Source organism: Astatotilapia calliptera, chromosome 7 (assembly GCF_900246225.1).
Source record: "Astatotilapia calliptera chromosome 7, fAstCal1.2, whole genome shotgun sequence".
NCBI lineage: Eukaryota > Metazoa > Chordata > Actinopteri > Cichliformes > Cichlidae > Astatotilapia > Astatotilapia calliptera.
Window position 1 is genome coordinate 47825054 of NC_039308.1, and position 20842 is coordinate 47845895.

The window sequence follows — 20842 nt, forward strand, 5'->3', positions numbered from 1 at the left end:
AGAGTTCAGAGCTATTATAAAGTCTTCTGCGTTTGAAGAGTGCGAGTGTTATTCATAAGCTGGACTCTATGTATTTATTCATTCTATTTTTATATTATGTTCATGTTGTGTTAACTTTGACCTGCTTTATTTCCTCTTATGTGTACTGAGTTATAATTCATTTATAATTTGTAATTTTGCAATGGTGCACCATCTTGGACAGGCCTCCCTTGCAAAAGAGAGAATAATCTTGAGGGATTTCCCAGTTAAATAAAGGCTAAATAAAATAAATAACAGTGGTTGAATTAATGTGGATCGTTTTATAAATTACAAAAGGACTAAAGACTCCTAACTGAAACCCAAATCAGAAGAAAGATTTTCATCTCATCTATTAAATACTTCTAACAAGCTCTGGTTTGTAGCTTGTTCACTTGTTTGATTAGTAAGGCTTAAGGCTTGAAATTTCTCAAGAGATTTGACTTTGAAAAACGGATCAATTTAAGACATGTAATGCTTATGCTCAACAGTAGGGGGAGGTAGCGTTCTCATGAGGGTGGTCTGTTGGGTACACGAAGAAAAATGAGACCAAGAATTAGAAAGCATAGAGCAGTTCGCTGTATAGAATCAAAGAAAATCACCTTTTGTGGATTTTAAAGACACCACGTAGAAAATATTTTCTAATTTTCGTTTCTTATGCTGTTTTTTCTCGTGCTTGTTTTGCATGGGTGGAATCAGAGACCACCCAGTTACAGTCAAATGTATAAATTTATTGCCTATTATATATATATTCAGAAAAGTCGCATTGCGCTATAAATACATTGCTTTTCTCACAACTGCCAAAAAAGCATTGATAATATGAAACATCAAATCATACGCGTAGGGAAAACCGTCTGTAGTAGGACTAAGTACATCAGGAGCTGCTTTCTGTCTATCCGGTGCGATTCTATCTGAGTGGACATTTTTATTGTTTTGATTAGGAAAATATTCTGGGCAGCTCCAGCTAGAGGGTGCGTTATCTAAGGTTAGTTTCCACACAGTGGCTTCCGTTATATCCATATAAAATATTTAGATTCCTGATGTATCAAATCACATGTCAAGGTTAAATGAAAACAAAGGCTTTCGATGACCCATCTTCATGCTAATTGATTGCTAACGCTAGCTAGGAGCACACTTCGCAATCAGCTAAGAAGTTTAATGTATTAGTGTTAGCTTGTTACTTTTGATAATTATCATTTGAATATGTCTCCCTTTTTTAGTCGATTGATTGCCATTCAGCTGACACACAGCCAAAGAGTGCAGTTTGCCTGTAGCAGCTGTTAGCTTTGCCTAGTAAGTGTATGTTAGCATCATGTAGCAGCCAGTATAGTTCGCTGTTCCTGCTGGCCAAATGGATTATTGTTTATTCATTTAATTTTAGCGATACATCAGTATAATAGCCCACATAAACATCTAGCTACAGTAAGTTAAATGTAAGTCTAATCACTATCTGGCCTAGCGTGTTACTGTTTAAACATACTGCTTCAGGGGATAGGCCGCTAATGGCTAAACGCTAATGGTTGATTATCACACAGAGAAGATCCCACATACACGTATATAAACGTCGTTACGACTGACAGAGAGCTCCTAAACCTAACAGCTTCCTGTGGTGTGTAATAATTTATAGCTACTGCTGTGTAAAATATAGGAACATCGGTTGGCCTAGGTACCTCCTTGTACCAAGGTAAAGCTGTATACTATAATAAAGGACAAAGCGCACTCTGGTATATGCCTTGTGGTGATCACATGCTGCTTGAATATGCCACCATGTAAAAAGTGAAACTATTAAACATCATATTTTATCTCACAGATTGTGATAGTGGACCATTTTATCTGGAGAAAAGAGCTTTGAGTCATGCATCATGTGCTAAGGTCCAGCAGAGGGCACTGTGGCATAGCCTTTTTCTGCTACACAGAGCATCGTTTAGTCTTTTCTGTGCTCTTTTTTTCTTCTTTGTGAGATTTTTTTTTTTAGTCAAACCCGGCGTCTTACAACCTAACCCAGAACTCCTAAAGTAAAATCAAATAAGCTTCCTTGGATGACAGACAGGGGATAAGTTTGCAGAATGACTGGATTTTATTATCACTTTTTCAGGGTCTTAAAAAAAAGTCTAAGAAAGAAAACCCTGGCTTACCCTTCTCTTCTGGGGGGGGGGGGGCTTTCCATAAGAGCTTTTTGAGGTAGACTGACTAATTCCTCTGTGACTTTTCCCACAGTATTTAATGGCAGAGGGCAGAAACCACATCCAGGCTAAAGAGGTGTATTTCCCATTTCAAAGGAGAGGTCAAAGGTTAAAATGCACAGTGTTGCTCCTATATTTAGAGCTCAACCTGGGCTGCAGCTGCCTGAATCAGCACAGGTTTTAATTCCGTGCTATCGCCATTCATTTGGTGTTTTTTTGCAACGATGCTTTGTAGTGTTTTCAAGTGGGTTAGAGGCTCCCAAAATATGGCGATTCCAAGTTAATCTCATTTTTTTAAGCACTGATATTCAGTGAGTGAGTGCGGTTTTATTGAGAGAGTGTTTTAGCACGTTGAGTGGTGTTCTCTTATCTCCAAGTTTAAGGCAATACTGCCACACTGCTGCTGTTAAAAATAGGCTGCGTTAGTGCTTGAGAAGTGAATGTGTTGTGTTTTTCTTTTTTCATTTACTTGCTCAATTGTGATTGATAGCAGCAAGACATTTCTATTAGAGGAAATGTGGCTGGCCAAGAGACTGTTTTGCAGCCAAACCTGGGTGGAGTTTGGACAAGAAGCCGATCAGTCTCAAAATGCTTAACCCACCTTTGGGCAGCAATCTATGGCCTAGTTTTTCACCTGATCTTTAGGTTAACTAAACATTGGTCTTTTGAGATCGTATATTCATTTTTTAAAATAGTTTATTGGCTGTGTCTGCTGTGAAATGTTTTTTGTTCTAACATCTAGTGTTTTCCTCCAGATCTAATCTTCCATCGTAAGAGTCATGGATGAGCAGACAGGCTCACCTGGAGCCAATGCTGACAACAACAGCCAGAGAAACGGAGATGAGGTAAGAGGTGAACACACAGATATCGAATGATCGAAAAAAAATACATATATAAATTAATAAAAAATTCCAGTTCACACTAAAAGAAAGTCTTGCCAGTACACATCAGGGTAGAACCCCTACGTGAACCTTTAAAACATGTTTGTTTTTGTTTTCTGGCAGAAACCCCGACGTGGCAGCTGGACCAAGGGGAGGAAGAGGAAGAAGCCAATGAAGGACAGCAACGCTCCCAAGGCCCCCCTGACAGGATACGTTCGCTTCATGAACGACAGACGGGAGCAGCTACGGGCAGAGCGTCCAGACGTGCCCTTTCCAGAGATTACAAGGATGCTGGGCAACGAGTGGAGCAAGCTGCCCCCCGAGGAGAAGCAGGTCAGCAGAGAAGTTTGAGACAGGATTACACAGTGAGCCCACAGTGGTGGAGAGACATGTGTCAAAACATTTCTGTTGGCATTTCTTTCCCAGTTGTATGCGAGTCTGTTTTAAGATTACCTGCAAAAGCATTCAAAAACAAATCTCTATGTTTTCACTCACGTCCAACTATGGAGTGCAGCTTTTGAGAAAGCAGTGGAAGAACATGAAGAGAACAGAAGCAAGCAATATTCATCTGGAACATGCCAACACAGAGTAATTTTTCACTTTGCACAAAAACGACTTAGGGAAAAAGTTCCCTTAGAATCCATAGCAACCGTGTGTTTGCAGCTGACAAAGAAACTCTGACGGCCTCTAACAGATTGTATTGTCGAAGCTTGATGCCCTCAGATGCAATACAAGAACAGCAGAAACGAGCATCGTCTTATGATTGAAGCATTTGGAGTTTTGCTCTAACAGATTAACTTTTTTATTCCAGTCCCAATCTATAGATGGACCACTGAGCTTAAGATGCACATTTAAAGATCCGGCAGAACCGTAATCATTTTGGAGTCCCTTTAGCTCTCATGATCAGCTCACAAATGCTAGCAAAAGAAAAGAAAAATCCTCATTCTTAATCAAGTATTTATACTATTCAGTGTGGGAGTTTTTCTTCTTGCTATTTTTACAGAGAATATTTGAAATGTCTGGACATGTTTTGTTTTCCAAAGTTGGCAAAGAGCATGTGCAACTTTGCTGCCGATGTGTTTCACACAGAGTCGAAAGCTCAGACTGATTAGGCGGTACGCTGGGACGAGACCTCTGAATGGAGATGGTTTAATAAGCTTTTCTACTAATTATATTACAAGATGCTTTTTCTCCCTTCTGTGAATTGAGCGATTGTAGGTTATTAATATTGGAAAATTGCATTATTTTTTTTTTTTAGTTTGTTGAAAAGAATTCATACTGATTAGGAATAATTACTCCCACTCATCTCACAATCTAACCCACAATCATCCTCCATCATATTTTGCACAAATCTTATTTCCAGCCTTTGCATCTAAGTCTCCCCGGCTTTTCTCACCTTTGTTTCTCGTCTCTGCAGCGATACTTGGACGAGGCAGAGCGCGATAAGGAGCGCTACATGCGAGAGCTGGAGAAGTACCAGAAGACGGAGGCCTACAAACATTTCACCAGGAAGGTCCAGGAGAAGCAGAAGGGCAAGAGGCACAGGGGAGGTGAGATCTGGTCAGAAAACAGCAGGGTGGCTGGTTGGCATCGAATGCTGAAAATCAAAAGTTTGGCTCGTGGCCCACCATCCATTAGGGTCTGCTGTTTGAAAGCTTTTGGCAAGTGAGTTACTTCCTTTGTCTGATGATATTTGGATAATCCAGCCTTTCTTTGGTGCGCAAATCCCTTCCAGACAGGATGACTCACATAAACGTGTATCTAATGAAAATCATACCGTACAGTGAGCAGTCAGTGTGTTCTTGTGGTTCCTGTTTGTCTTTTCAAATCATTATCACACAAAATGGAAGTTTGAAAATGTTGAGTTTTGAAGGAGTCCTCGAACAGAGAACCAAATGATTATTTAGAGCTTTTCTTTGTAAAATCATATCTCATTAGAGTCGATATATATTTTTTGACCAATATAGGATTTATAAGACTGATATCAATACTGATTTTTGGCTGATATTTTTTCTTTTTTCCCACACACATACAAAGGAAAATAAAAAGATTTCCCTAACACTCCCTAGCCAAAATACGCAACATTAACACTCGTAACATGCTCCAAGTGTGTTTTTCCCGTCTCCTTTTTAAAATTTTAAATGTATTATATTTATTGGACGTTAAAAATACAAATGCAGATATACCAGTAAATGGCTAATATCAGTCGGACGCTAATTCTCATTAATACTTTTGTGATTTTCTGCTTAAGTGAATAAAAATACTAATAAGGCATACACATTAAGTCGATTGTGACAAAACAAAACTATCAAATCTTTTCTGATTAACAAAGACCCCTAACATATTTCTGCTTACAGTTTAGTAATTGAACATATTTCAGTATTTAGTAAAACATAAATCACAACAAATTCTTTGTTTGTTCCTCATTCAGCGGAAAAATCGAAAATGATACTTTGCAACTTCTTAGTTGAATTTACGATTAATCATTAGAAAATCGCGATCTCGATTCATACTTATGTGTGATCTCATTTCCAAATGACAACGATTTAAAAAAAAAAAAAAAAGACGATGACGATTGTACCGCATTTTGATCCGGGACGTACTCTGCATGAAAACAAGCGCTCACTCTTCCTGCTCAACAAATGACAAGGGCGGAGCCTTATACCACGTGATACAGAAGCTGTGCCGTGTGATGCTAAAATTAGCAGGGAAAAAACAGCGGAGAGCACGTCAGGGATGACGAGAAAGTGACAGGAGGAAGAAAATCCGTCCTGGTCAACCACCCAAACATCAATAACGGGAACCTTATACAGCGCTTCCCTATACACGTCGAACTCCCGCAGGCACAAAGAAATTACGGAGGCTATCACTTATCACCTGACCAAAGATATGGCTCCCATCAACACTGTGCAAACGAGGGATTTAGGAAAATGATCAACACCCTAGACAAACGCTACACAGTGCCGTCCCGCAACTATTTTTCTATTGTTGCACTACCTGCTCTATACACACAGCGTCGAGCAACGGTGGAGACGGAATTTCAAGCAGTACAACATTTTGCGGCAACGACAAAACGTGAGACATTTGTTGTTTTTATGTTTATTTATTGTTTTTATGTTCAGTCTAAACTGTTACGAAGTTGATGTGCAGTTAATAAGTGCAATAAATATTTATACTGGAAAAGAAAATCGTGAGAGAATCGTGATCTCAATTCTAAGCCAAAAAATCGTGATTCTCATTTTATGCAAAATCGTGCAGCCCTAGTTGAGCTCATGAGTAACAGTTCAAGGTAAGGCCCTAGAGGCCGTTGCTTTGCTTGCTCGACATAAGGGCGGCATTACCTCTCCTTCAGCTCTCTCCTTTTAAATCCCAGAAATGTTAACGACACAAACAGCTGTGCTCTTGAAAAAAAAATACGAGAACGTGATCTGAACTTGATGCCCTGCTTTGTTCCCGATGATTCACAATACAAAGTGCACTGAGAGGATTTATTCTGTCCTTACTTGAACTACTTTTGTTCACTCTGTCAGTTTGTGTTGTGGTAAAGACACACCTCTCCAGATAAATGAATCATTGGCTGTCCTCTTTGCTTCTTTCCTTCCACTCCAGATGTCGGACACCAGGTAGCCAACGAGGCCCTTCACGAGGTCAGTGACTCTCTGCTCGTTCACACGTACTCTGACTCTATCTTTTAAAACACTTCAAACACAAAGTTAATAATGAGATAAGATCACTCATTATGTTGAGGGGGATATCATTGTCGAGTAAAGAGAAACATGAGCACTTTATGTACTTAGTCAGCATTTTAGCGGTTGTAAAGAAAACAGAAGAAATGTTGGGGTCATGGTGTATTTACAGCAAAACGAAGCAAATGTGGCATTTTGTGAATCACATCTATATTGGTGCTAATGTAATTTTTCCATCATGGTCTCTTTATTAGTATTTATGAGGAAGCTGTAATAGCATGAAATGAAAGAGAATTAGTCATTAGTTGAAAGTTTTCTTAATATGTGTGTGTTTTCTGGCTTTTGTCACCCAGCAAACTTCTTGGGTTGTTTGCCCTCATCTTGCTCTGTGTGTTAAGTGCCTATTGTTGCGTGACTAAAGCGGGCTTAATCCTCTTTGGTGCTGTGTTTTTTTTGATCCAAACGCTTGCCTTGTACTAACTGTGTAATTCGTTTTTATTAAGTTCTCCGTGTGTTTAAGAGGTTTCCTTTGTAAGTCTTTCAGCACACTCTGAAGGGTTACAGCCAAGGTGACTTGACTTGGAATCACAGATTCCTGAGGGAATACCAGTGTTTTGAATTTAATGAGGATTCAGCATTAATGTCATTATGTTAAGATGTGAGGAAAGATGATTCTTTTAGAGGAGGGGATTAAAGCTGTGCTGCGTCTTGCGCTTCTGTTTCAAAATGTATTTTATTGCAAATTTATTGCAAACCATTTCAGAGCCTTTGATATTGTAGAAGCACCACTGATGAGATTACGTCTACCTCCTCATTTCTTATACTGTATCACTGTATTTCCCCGGTGGCTAGGTATAAAATCAATTACCCACCCACACACAGCCCAGCTAGATAAATGACCACCTCTTTGCTGTCAGTCTGCGTGGCCAAGTGTTTTCACCGTTGAGCTTATCTCTTTCTGTCTCGCTGTCTCCGGTTATAAACAGAAGGATGCAGAAGGAAAGGACAGAACTGTGTTTGACATACCGATCTTCACAGAGGAGTTTCTAAACCACAGCAAAGGTAAAAGAGCTCCATCCCAACCTGCTGTCTTCTTAAAAATGATTATTTGTTTTTAAACTTTGTGTCCATTTGTCTAGTTTCTAAACACATTCTTCTGCTACTTTAAGGACCACCACACTTTATGGCCACTGTCCTAAAATAGCTCCGCTTGCAACTCACTGATGTCCTAAACTCTCAGAGCAAATGAAAAATTGATGTGTAGATGTATCATCTGCCCCAGAGCTCCCCCTGTGATCTACCACTGTTCTCTTTCTTCTGCATACGTTTCCCTGAACAGCACGTGAAGCTGAGCTGCGGCAGCTGCGTAAGACAAACATGGAGTATGAGGAGCGTAACGCAGCCCTGCAGAAGCACGTGGAGAGCATGCGCGGCGCTGTAGAGAGGCTCGAAGGGGACGTCATGCAGGAGAGGGGACGCAACGGGCTCCTTCACCAACACCTGGAGACCCTGCGCCAGGCTCTCAGCTCTAGCTTCTCCACTATACCCCTGCCAGGTGAGAGCACCCAGCACTATTCTGTGGATCCGGCATTCACAAAGGTGTCAAACAAAGATCGCGTTAATAAAGCTCTTTTTCCATTAGTACCTACTTGGGCCGAGTCGCCACGGATTGACTTGGATCGGCTGGTTTTCCCTCACAACCCTTGTTTGCATGCTTGTTGTCATAGCAGCGTAATTAAAATGTGACACGAACGCTACAACAAAGGTGGATGTAGTGGAGATATCAAAGATAGGCACGGCTGTGGCACTGATTCAGTCTTTGAGCACTACGGTCACCCCGGTGTGTCGGCCAGAACACCACTTAAGGCTAAATTGTCCCAGAGTACGAAAGGAGGAGGGAGCTTGAGGTTCCGTCTGAGGCACTTTATTGTCACCACTCAATTTCTGGGGCTGTAAACACAGCGGGTGTACACAAGAGTGTGTGTGTGTGTGTGTGTGTGTGTGTGTGTGTGTGTGTGTGTGTGTGGTTTCCTACAAAGGAAATAAACAAGGGAAATAACGATAAATAAAGAGAATAGACAAGTCAAATACTCAAATATAAACATAATACAACATAGTTAACATAATCAAATATAAAGATCAGATCACACTATGCAACTAAACAGTATTAGTGCGAGGTTAAGCAACCGTCAGTACACAGGAACTACTTCCGGTAGTTGTACAAAATAAAAGCGTCCCCCATCATAATCCGCTATAATGCTCTTATTGTGAAGGGCAAGCGGGACGCCATACTTCCGGTCTAACTTCGCTATTTTATTAATCCACATACCTAATTGTTCACTACAAACTCCGCCACTTCAAAGTAAACAATCACAAGCATCACATACAACATACAGAGAAGGTCTGATAACACAGGACTGACATTATGGACATACGAGCGACCGTACATGCGTCAACAAAGCTAAACCGGGGTAAGCTAACAACATAAATTAGCATATGAAATGAGGGTGATCCGACATTAAACTGCCCACCTTACTAACCGGATGATGTCACTAGAAGGTGGGCTGGCCCAAACAGACAGAAGACTGAATATTAAATGAACTTATATAAACTTATAAACACCAGTAAAACTATTCTATGAACTTTGGGGCCTTTTATACAGTGGACGTCGAACCAAATATATACCTAGTATTTAGTACCTGTTTGCATTGTTTGGAACCCCGGCCGAGCAGGTAATAAAAAAGTAGCTGGTACCTAATGGAAAACCCTGCAAAAAAACAAGATAGAAATCCACTGCTTTTATTTCTTAAATTGTGCAATTGCACTTTTGGGCTCAGTGTGATGCTGATGAATGCACATCATAAACTGGTATCGACTTAAGATCCACTAACAGTATTTCATCCCTCGACACACACGAACCAGTGTAGTAAGATATTAGTTCTACAGTCACGGTTGAAGATGGTGAGCCATACATGCACATAGACAAAGTATTTATTTATTCCTTGAGCTCCAGAATCTTCTATTAATCCACACATTTAAACACGGCTAACTCAATTTTTTTGTTTGTAGACCATATTGTAATGAGCCTGGGAATCAGGGAATTCTTTATTTTAATGTAATTTATTGTTGAAATGGAATTTGCTCCCACTGTCTTTACTCTTGTTTCATCTACATTTAAAGTCTATGCTGAGTTCACAGCTGTGATGTTTTCCTGGTTTTCTCCCACACCTGTTTGAATGTCTTTCTCACAGCAGAGACACTGAGTCTGCAAACAGCAGAAATAGTCAGAACACTCCTGGAATTATTTCCTAAGAGCTTTGCACTGAAAGTTGATTGCAAAACGCTCTCAAGTCTAGTGTCTGAGAAGCTCAACAAAGACTGTAAGGTCTCTTGAACGAGAACTTGCTCAATTCATGTTTGTAGATTTTACTATTGTTTGTTGCACCTCTGCTAGTCGCAGAAGTTGGGACAGAGCCAAATTTATGGTTTAGTATGAGGGTCGCTTTGGGGAATTGTAGGTTAGCATGTGTCTGGAAATGCAGGAATCCGTTCAGAAGCATTTTTGACATTGATAAAGTCAACAGTGTCCAGCATGACCGTGTCGTATGAGTCGTCCTACTACGATGTGATTAATCTTGCTTGTGTTATCTATTCTTGCTTGAGAGACATATTTGGTCATATCTGTGCTTTTCTGTGAACATATTTGACCTGAAAAACACACTCTTGTGGGCCTACAGGCAGTGGCGAGACACCCACTCTTGAAACCATTGATTCCTACATGAAGAAGCTCCATAGCATCATTGTCAGTAACCCTCAAGAACACGAGAATCTCATCAACAATGTGAGAGAGGTGGTCAACCGCTTGGACAGGTAAGAGATACCTCCATCCTCCACTCCAATTTAGATTTTTTCTACATACTTGATGTAATTTTCACTTTACTCTCCTAGTTCATGTACAGGCCACTCTTATGCTTCTGCTTCACCACAGTTGAATGTTTTTCCTGTTTCATCTGTGAAGAATTTTAATCATGTGTTTTACTGCTGTTTGACTCAGATAATTGGATTCAAGTTCAGCTGATGCAATGGACTGACTCACAGGACATTAAACAGACGCTCCTTCCTGGTTTATGCCCTTCCTCTTTACGTCCAATCTTCTTGTTGATCTCTCATTTCAGCCGAGTTTAAAACAACTTTTGTTACTCTGCTAAAGTGATACAAGCGAGGGTAATGTAGCGTCACATATTTATTTATAATTTTTTACTTCTGTTTTTTTTGTAAACCTGTTCACACACTATTAACATAGCCATAGTTTGTTTTATAAAGTAATCAGAGAATATTTACAACACTTTTCTGTTGTTATTGCTCCTGTTCGGTCTTCACTGTCTGTTTATAGCAACCTCCAGAACAATATCTAAGTCATTATCAGATGTGTTGTCAGTGGATTTGTATTTACATGCCCAGGACATACTGTTGAAGAGACTGTCTTTCTTTCATGCTCTGTTGAGGTGAAAAATGTGCCATTCTTGTTTTCTTTTTTTCTGTGTGAAAAGTGTTTGTGTTTTCAATAAATGCATTTACATCACGTAAGCCTTCAGTTTGTTTGGAGAGGTTCGTGATATGATGGGGAATACCATATGTTTGCTCTGAAATCAGAGCTAAATACACAAGACACCATTGCCCTAGATTTCCAACTTCAAGCTTTTCAAGTATCTTTTAGCATTAGTGTAGTTTATTCTGTGGATTTAGAAAATATTCAGACCACTTACTTTTTGTACACATTGTTTAGAAATGGGGCAATCTGTATTTAATAAACCAACATGAAGCGTGAAAATGCATGTTTAGAAATATTTAAGATAAGAAAGAACTTTGTTAATCCTAATGCAAACACAAGTGTCACTGAAATCTTTCTCCTGTTTTCCAATAATATCATGAAAGTATTATCATTATAATAATATTAAGAGGCTATAGCTGCTTAAATTTTAATGCAAGTCTCTAAAAGCTCTGCATACATTATTTTGTTTACATTATTAGGTCTTGCAGTTCAGAATGAATGTAGAAAGTCTATAAACTGAATTTCTGTCTTCAGGTGTCCCACAGTCGTTTTGTGGTGTTTAAACACTATCCTTTACCCACTGTGGCATTGTGGTATATCAAGTCATTGTTGTCTTCCCTTTGCCCTCTAGGTTCAAGAGCAGTTCATCTTCTTTCAAGGGCGTTTGCATTTTTGGCTGCATTCATTCTTCAGAAAGTTACAACAGGGAAATGCCACAATAACGTGATGCTGCCACCACCATGCTTTACTGCTGGGGACTTCATTATCCAGATAAAGAGCACTGCCTGGATGTAGCTAGACTCTGCTTGGAGTTCAGTTCGGTAGAGTTTTTGTCTCAGACCTGATAATTACTGAGGCCAGAGTGCTTCTGGGAATACTCTGTGCCTTATTTAATTATATCCAACCCATTAATTCGCTACAGTTGCACACTAATCAAGTTGTAGACACATCTGTGGGATAATTAGGCAAGCAGGATGCCTCTGATCACACTTGGAGTGCTCCATCAAGGAGTGAATATGTCTCTCAGTTTTTGATTTTAGATTTTAAAATAACAAATGCAGTATTTAGAAAAAGAACTTCTTTTTGTCCTTAAATTATGATTAGTGGGCAAGTGGAAAACAGACAACAAGTCAGAGTTCTGAATAATTTTTTTGTTTACCTGCTGCATAACGCCGACTCTGTCAGATGTGAAGACACTCATTCTTTAGACGACTGTAGATGGTAAAGCAGCTGGTTTTATTACTCTGGATCTTTGACTTTGGCATTGTCTAAAAGCCTAGATTTTAGTGGGTGTACTGTACACATAAAACCAAGAAGCTAATCTGCTATAATCTACTTGGCTGGCACCTAAGCCTATTTACTTGCAGCTGATATGTGAAGTCAAAAAGATTTGGATTGCTGAAGCGAACTGAGCAGATCTGTTGTAATTTGCAGAGAGAGAGATACAATTACATTGCAATCTGCAGCACATTCACGGGCAATGGCTCACATCTGTATCGTGTTTGTGAATTTACCCTCTCATAATCATATTAAGCCGCAGGAGAAGGCTGTGCCATAAATCCTTTTTAGTAAAACACTTCTATATTGCGATTTTTATAGAAATTGAACGCAAGTGTTTCTGTTCTCTGATGATAGGCTGGCCTGGATATGAAGTCTAAAGTTGCTAAGTTAGTGCTATATTAGCTTTTGACTTTACATTGTGAGCCCTTCCTGTTTCCTTTCACTGATGCCCGTTTCCTTTTGTGACAACTGACACTTCCTCTTCATAATGTATCATAGCAGCACAGCCAACATTTTTCCGAACAGATGTCCTGTTCCCAGAGACAGTATGTCATTTCATACAGTGAACTAGTGAGCTGCTGACCACTGCATTGCAAAAGTCCAGCTCCCGGCTCCTGTACACTATACAGCACTGGTGAAGAGACCTCTGGAAACAGGTCATTGTGAAAGTCTGACATTTTACAGCCCAGAAGCCGATCAAACGCCAGCTTTTGGGGGTAATATTTACTGTTAAAGACCTTATGTTGTTTATGCACATAAGCAATCTGTACATTAACCTGACTATGACTAATGTGATGTTAGAATAAACGTGTTCACAGTGACCATGTTAAGGTACTGATGCTTAGCAGATTCTGTTTCCAGATAACATTTGCAAACTGGAATATAACCTGATCCCAGCTGATTGCAGGTTTCTACAAGTGCTAGAGGAGAATTCAGGATCGCGCAAGATAAAACAATGTTTACAAAATTTGAACCCTGAGATTTCCCAGTTGTCAAGTGAAAAGCTTGAGCTGCTGGTGGTGATAGATAAATAGACTCATGGTACCCCAAAGTTACCGTCTACCTATCCATCCATTTAACAGCAGGGTCTTCCTTTATGAGTTCTCCAGTATAGCTTTGGTCTTCTCTTCAGTCCTCTCCTTGCTGAAAACCCCCCAAAGAGATAACTCGGGAAACATCCACATTCCCACCTCACTTGGCTTCAGCTTCAGCCCTGTTGACCCACGTGTACATTCACGCCTGTTAGCGTCAACAAACATGATCAACTGATTCGCAATGCCAAATACTACGGGTGAGAAACTTTATCTTACAGAGCTCTGTTAACATTGAGATCTCATATGTTATTAGAGTTGCTTGACTTTTTAGCTTCGAGGATCACCTTTCACCTTTCATGTACATGGCATCAGTGTGTGCAGTAGGTCATAAGCTCATTTGTATAATGAGCTTAACTACAGCTTTTTTTTCTCTCTTTGATATTAGGCCAAAGCTGTAAAAACAACAAGGAAAAGGAATACACTGCAGACGGTAGCGGCTCCTGTGATGCCTTGTTATCACGTTTTCCCTTGAGGTTCACATGTTGCCCTCTTACTTCCAAGCAGCCAGTCTGCCTTGAGTGATAACCTCTGTTTTAGGACATGACAGAATTGTTGGGACAGATAAGCAGCACTTCGGTCCCTCGTGACGTCTCTTTTTGCCCTCTTCTTGCCACGCCGTCATCACACCCAGTCTTTTGTCTTAACAGAGAAACACCCGGTGGAATACAAAACAATTAAATAAAAAAAAGTCTTCTTCCTCAGCGGGGCAGTGCCTGCATCGCTGGCCGGTATCCAGGCGGTAGAATGGTTGACATTAGGAGAGAGGAGCAGAGAGCCACTGATCCTGGACCAAAAGGAGGAGGGAGTGACTCACAGGAGAGAGGATGAGTCAGGCGTCATGTGCTGAACTGGCACTTGACGCTCTCAGTGTCCTGAATGGCTTCTGTTCCCATAATAACATGCACTATTATGGTCAGATTGAGCCTACCTTTTGTCAGTCAGTCAGGCTTGAGCTAAGCTGGTGTTGGCTTAATTACACGAGCTGGTATGCATTTATGGAAATGCTTGTATGCACTGCCTTACTTCTAATACTACTCATTATCTTTAAACGGGCTCAGATGATCAAACCGGTTCATTGGCATCACTTTTATGTTCGGCTGCTGATTTCCCAGATTGGAGATTAAGATCTTTTATTATGGTCAGCTGCAGAGCAGCTTCTTTGCAGCTGTGGTCTCGGTCGTCTTGTGCCAAAAAAAGTTGAACCGACGCATTCTGTAAGGTCTGTTTCTGATCTGCTGATGCAGATTCTCATTATGTCTGGAAGTAGGAGGTTTACAGTAACGGGGGATGGATAACACCTCAAATTTCAAAGGAAGTTTTTCTGGAGGGTTTACTTGAATAACACATTATAACGAGCAAACGTATGAGACAGAAATGTAGCAAGATAAATGGTGTCTGAGGTTCACAGCGATGATGGATGTTCTCCTGTGTGGTCTGTCAGCTTCTCTTAGTTCCATAATAGGGAAAAAAGTTGCATGTCAGTTTTCTGCTGCTTTATTATCAGGGACAGTGCACTTACTTTCAATGAGTCAGTCCAAACTTCACCGCTTTTCTTTTGCCGACCCTGACTCACATCTCCCTGTCTCTGCCTCACTCTCTCATTGAACCCGGCTCCCACTCTGATGAAATGTTCTTTGCTTACAACATAAAAAGCTGTCCAAAAAATATAGAAGTGTCTCTTTTTTTTCTTGCATTTAGACACTTTTGAGCCGCATGTGACTGCGATACCAAAATATTTTTTGTAATTTTACAGGCTCATATTCTTCAAATTACTCAGACAAGCATGGCACTCATAGAGAAGGTCTGGGGCAACAAAGGATGAAACAATGCCGCTTCATTGTATTTATTTAATTGGAGAAGGACAAAGTGACTCTGCACGTGCAAAAAGAAGAAAATCAGAGTCATCCTTCCGCTTCCTTTTATCCATCATTCATTCATACTCACTCTCCTCCAGCCCTGGAAAGTCCTTGGCCTCGGTGCCCAGGACCTGGGCAGTAAGGAGGAGGAAACAATGCCTGGAATGTGATGAGGAAAAAAAAAACTTGAGTCATTTCCACATGTCAACTTCTGGCTCAGTTCCTCCTCCTCTTCCCAAGTATGTTGCCTTCAGGTTCTCCTCTTATTCCCAAATTCTCTGGTAGAATATGTGATCTGTACTATTAAACCAAGGTTGCTGCCACCCACGATATTATTTATGTGTTATGTTAATTGACCGTTTTTCCTCCAAGGTGAAACCGAAGCCACAGATGTTACCCCCTGTCAAAACCCTATTTCCTTTCTGTTAGGCACAAACCAAAACCCTTAATCTGTAATCTATCACACCAAAGTTTGATACTCTAACCTAAACACACACACACACACTTGGTTGCCAAGTGTACAAACTGTTAGAAAAAAATGACACATTTTTCCTTACATGTGGTTTCATATCTGTTTAGTTTTTAACACTCAGTTGGCTGTGGGGGCCTGAAGGCAGCAGGAGGAGGGGATTTCTTTTTTTCCATTGGTCACCATCCCTTAAGAGAAGCATGACGTCAACAAAAGACTCAATAACTGCACTCAACGCGTTTCAATAACTATTACACACAAACAGACATATGCACACATGTGCATACACACACGCACGCATGCACTCGGGGCGCCTTTGAATCCATCTGTTTGCCTCCTCCTTTCAAACTGTCGTTCCAAGACAGATGCGGTTTTGAATAATTAGTTTTTGATTATGAAGTATTGGAAATGAATTTGTGCTTTGAAGTGTAACGTCATAATTTACCGTCACCGATAATGACCGTGTTTGCCATTAACAGAAAGGACATGGCGCTGTACAAATGTCACAACAGTAGGACTACAAATAATGTATGAGAATAGACTCGCAGAGTGCATCGGTGTTTTTTTTTTATCGCTTTACTGAAAATAACTCTTTCAGTTCACATATAGTGAAGTCGCTCAGTATTCAGATAACCTTTATTTTAAATGCACGCACTCGATATAGAAATGGTAAAAGTAAAGTCAGATTTCCTGAAGACTACATATGTGTATTTGGGTTAAGCTAAACACAAACCGCAAGGGCAGATAAAACCTTTACCCAGTCGCTAACACACTACTCTGTGTGCATCTGTACTACCTTGTCACAGCGCACGGACCTGTTTATCTCTTAGGGCCACTTTTCCCACTTCGGCGTCTCTCCTGCAAACTGCGCGTTCACGCGCTTCTCAGGCCAGCCCAGTATCCCGGGCGCTCGCTCCCGCGCCAGGCTGGTGGAAAAAACTGCAGCGGCTGTTGCTGGAGCCACGCAGAGAGGAGCGGTGTGGGAGAAATCACGGGCACTGGCAAGAGTTGAGCGGCACACACTCACACAGTCGCACAACACAGGCAGATTTTGTCGTTATTCCTGCCGAGGGCGACGCTGTCAGAAGCGGGGTTCATGGCTGCCAAGAAGTGATAGTATCGACGAGGAGCTCTTCGCCGTTCAAAAAAGGTATGGAAAAGTTAGCTATGGGTTCATTTTTCGCCCCCCTTCGCAAAATTGAAAGTGTCTCAGCCACAAGTCTCGCTAGTTTCTTGCGGCTGCCCAAGTTCCAGGTTGTCAGCGAAGGTATGTCGTGTCTTTGAGGAGGGAAAACCCCCCAAAAACTAGCGGTTCCGTGTTGTAATGTCAGATTTGTGCAGGATAGAGATGTGAGGAGAAGCCAGCGGAGAAGTTTGCTAGCCGTGCTCGGCTTCAGCGAACTGAGAGCTAATCAGTGACTGCGTGCTGACTTTGTAACATAGCTGCTGCTGCTGTCATAAGTTGAGTGAGTGAAGGCTGAAGTGGAGGGCTACAGATCAGTTTGTTTAAGAACAAACGCACAAACAAAAAGATGCCACTCGTGTGTGGTTTTGCGTACACCTGGTGTGGAATTGAGCCCATCCCCAAAACACAGCTTGGCCGTGTTTACAGAACAGGATAGGCAGAGCTTAACTTTAAACTGCTGACCAAACAGGGGTCCAGGGAACACCAGGGGTCTTTTAGTGGGGAGTGGGAGATGGGATCGTGTGTGTGCGTGTGAGAGAGAGCGAGGGAGAAAGAGAGAGAGAAGTCACCACCCTGAATGGGGATAACAAACACAGTGGAAAGAGGATGTTTCGCTATTCTCAGCACTGTTACTTTCCTCCCCGCCGAACACTCGTGCATTTATGTGCAGATTATATGCAACAAAACTAAAAAAAGAAATCAACTTTCTGTCACATGCATGTAGTGCCCCTATAGATTGTACTGTTTTAATGCATAAACTGCATGTATTTAAAGATCACCTCCTGGTTGTTTGGAGTGAGTGGGTTGCTAGAGTCCTCCTTGCAATACTGATAAACAGGTGTCGGTTCACCAGTTTGTGTGTCATTCTTCCCACTCAGAGATTCAACTGATTGTTAACACCTGGCTTCATGATCACATGATCATCTTACCAAAAAAACAAAAACAAAAGAAAGAAAAGAGAATCCGATCCTCCTGTATCCCACTCAACTAGTCATTTAAATCAAACCCAACAGTGGGACCTGTGTTGCAAAATAGATGCTGTTGTCCTGCATTTCACTGGGACTGCTTTTCAAATGCATCTGTTTGTTGTGTCAGCTTGTTTTTTTCTGTTTTGTTTCTTTAATATGGCCTAATCACAAGGCTGAAATTATAATCTACAGCTTTAAATATAATACAGAATTCACCACTAGTGTTGTGAAAACCTTCCTTAAATTGCTACCTAAAAACTGAGCTCGAGCACCCTTTTTTAAAAAAAGTGATACTTTTGCCTTCCATCTGTCGAGCCAGGCGTGTTATCTGTAGTCAACTGTCTGTCCCGTTGTTTTTGAAGATCGTCATGGATTCTGCGTTACTTTTAAAGAGGAGGAAAAACAAGAATTGCCAGATTTCTTAAAATACCCTTTACTTTGGTCTAATTAAGTATTAATTGGTCTGGTGTTTTTGTTTTGATTTTTTTTTATCGCTGATTGTAAAAGTAAAACTTTCTTCTTTTTCAGTGTTACGAGTCACTGCCAGCAAAAGTTGACAGAAGCGGACGCTGAGCTCTTGATAAACGAGCTCTGCTTTGTGCGTTCATGTGGGATTGAGGTTGTCGGTCCTTGTTTTTGCTTGCTCCTTTCTTTTGTTTTGATTACAATGTCAACAAAGGTGGGCATCTGGGATTGTTACCTCACCCGGTGGAGGCAGACGAGAGGGAGGCCAAGTTGCCGATCTCAGATTTCCCTTCTGATAAGTGCCCTGTGGATGCTTATCCCCCGTCCTGAAGTGTGTGAACACAAAAATTGTTGGATTGTTTGCAGTATCTCAGAGTTGCAAACATACCTGACATTCTTTGTGGTGAGCAACAAGAAGATAGTGTTTTCTCTGGTTGACAGAGCTGCAAGAGGTTTTATGATTCGCTGTTTGACTGATGGAGGTGCAGTCTGGCAGTAGGGCTATATGCTGAGGTGATTGGAGCAAGATATAATAGCATTTTCTTTCTTCTTTTTTTTTTTTTTTTTTTGCCTTTGACCTTGCTGTTTGCCCATCACAGATTGTCAGGTGTGGTGCTGATCTATGCTACCAAACTGTAAATGATATAAATGGGATCTAAATGACCTTTTACGTTACACTGGGCTCCTTTTTGTAAATGCCTTGGATGATGCGTTGGCTCGGAGACATGTCTCAGAATCTTTTTGTGTTGTGAACTGGAATGAAAGTTGTCTTTGTTAGCTGGTTAGTTCAGTGACCCAGAGTTTTGCCTGAACTGGGCGTCATTCCTATTTGTTTGTCAAATACTATTTGTTTGGGTTTTTTTTTTTAAAAAGTGGATCCTGGTACAGTTTTTTTTCTCAATAAATAAAACAGCCTGTGGATTTCCAAAAAAAAAGTTGTTGTACGAAAACTTAACAGTGCAAACTTTAGTCAGGTGTAACCAAGAATATGACTCAGAATGGCTGAAGAATCTTCATCAGTAGATTATGTAAATGGTAAATGGCCTGTATTTATATAGCGCTTTACTAGTCCCTAAGGACCCCAAAGCACTTTACATATCCAGTCATCCACCCATTCACGCACACATTCACACACTGTATGTGCTGCCTGATTGTTCATTTCACGGGGTCAGTAATATTATCCCTCTGGATAGGAAGTTTACAGTGTTGTTTTTTGAATGTTTTATGAAATTGAAAACATACAAACAGGATTTCGCTCTCCATAAATTACTGTAGTTTGAGCTAATGAGCTTTGTGTTTAAACATCCTTACTCTGGTACAGAGCAGCGTGACAGCGCTGAACACATTAAAGTAAAATATGTTATGGATTAATCTGAGTCTCATGACGAGGTCGCTATATTGATGAAGCTTTATTGATGTCAGTGCCTGGTGCCTAATGTTGGATATTATTCGAAAAAAGTCAGTTTATTACACATTACTTGTTACTTACACAGGTGCTACATTACTCTGGTGTTACTTCATAGCACGTCCTGAGATACACTGCTGCATAATTGCAATATTACCTATACCGTAATGAGGTTTTTCATATTTAAGTGAAAACACAAAGTCGAACAGCAAATCAATATGGGAGTGCCCATGTTGTGTCCAGTTGGAGCATATGGGTTTAGGATTGGAATTTTTAAACTCAATTAGCTGTGTGCACAAAATTTAGATGTCTGAGCAGTAAGAAAATAACTTGCTTACAGTCCCACAGCTTTCTTATTCTTCCTGCTGATCGCTCATTTCTTTCTGCCTCTGTCTACCTCGAGGTTCTGTACGATTTTGTTAGTGCATCCCACTCTGCTGCAGCTTTTAGGCATTTATCAGCCAGAATTGACATGGAGGCACATTTATGCAATACAAAGTCGTTTTCCTCCGGTGTGGGTGGGACTTAATTGAGCTCAAGTATTTTCTGGCAACTTGATCTTTTAGTGCTGCTGTTTGGAGGTTATTGAAGTGCGTTATGTGGGACTGCATGGTTAAGTCAGTGTTAGAGATTTGCAGTATGCATCATCCTTGCTTAACTGCAGAAAACCCGTCATGAATTGAAAGTTATTCTCACACCCTTAGTCTGTCATTTCATTAGAACCTGTGTTTGTTTTTGTTTCAGTTTACAAGAAATAATGCTGATAATTGGTGTTATTATGAAGGTGTTTGCTTTGCAGAA

General features: G+C 40.6%; 2 protein-coding genes across 5 annotated transcripts in view; both read left to right on the forward strand.

Moving 5' to 3' along the window:
• Nucleotides 1-842: 842 nt before the first annotated feature.
• hmg20a (high mobility group 20A) lies at nt 843-11352 on the forward strand. 3 transcript variants are annotated; one of them, XM_026175239.1, is made up of 9 exons: nt 844-1000; nt 2954-3043; nt 3203-3412; nt 4497-4629; nt 6689-6726; nt 7755-7827; nt 8105-8320; nt 10503-10635; nt 10820-11352. In XM_026175239.1, the coding sequence occupies exons 2-9, from the start codon at nt 2978-2980 to the stop codon at nt 10821-10823; spliced, it is 873 nt and encodes a 290-aa protein (XP_026031024.1). In that variant the 5' UTR covers nt 844-1000; nt 2954-2977; the 3' UTR covers nt 10824-11352. The 3 variants fall into 3 exon arrangements, with proteins under 3 accessions (XP_026031022.1, XP_026031024.1, XP_026031021.1); XM_026175236.1 differs by having other exon boundaries at nt 846-1000; nt 7752-7827; XM_026175237.1 differs by lacking the exon at nt 10820-11352 and having other exon boundaries at nt 843-1000; nt 7752-7827; nt 10503-10639.
• Nucleotides 11353-16949: 5597 nt separating this feature from the next.
• Nucleotides 16950-20842, forward strand: part of peak1 (pseudopodium-enriched atypical kinase 1) — a 102732-nt gene continuing 98839 nt past the window's right edge. For both annotated transcript variants that reach the window (XM_026175234.1, XM_026175233.1), the window contains exon 1: nt 16950-17167. The gene's annotated coding sequence lies outside the window, so the exon portion shown is untranslated. The remainder of the gene's footprint in view (nt 17168-20842) is intronic.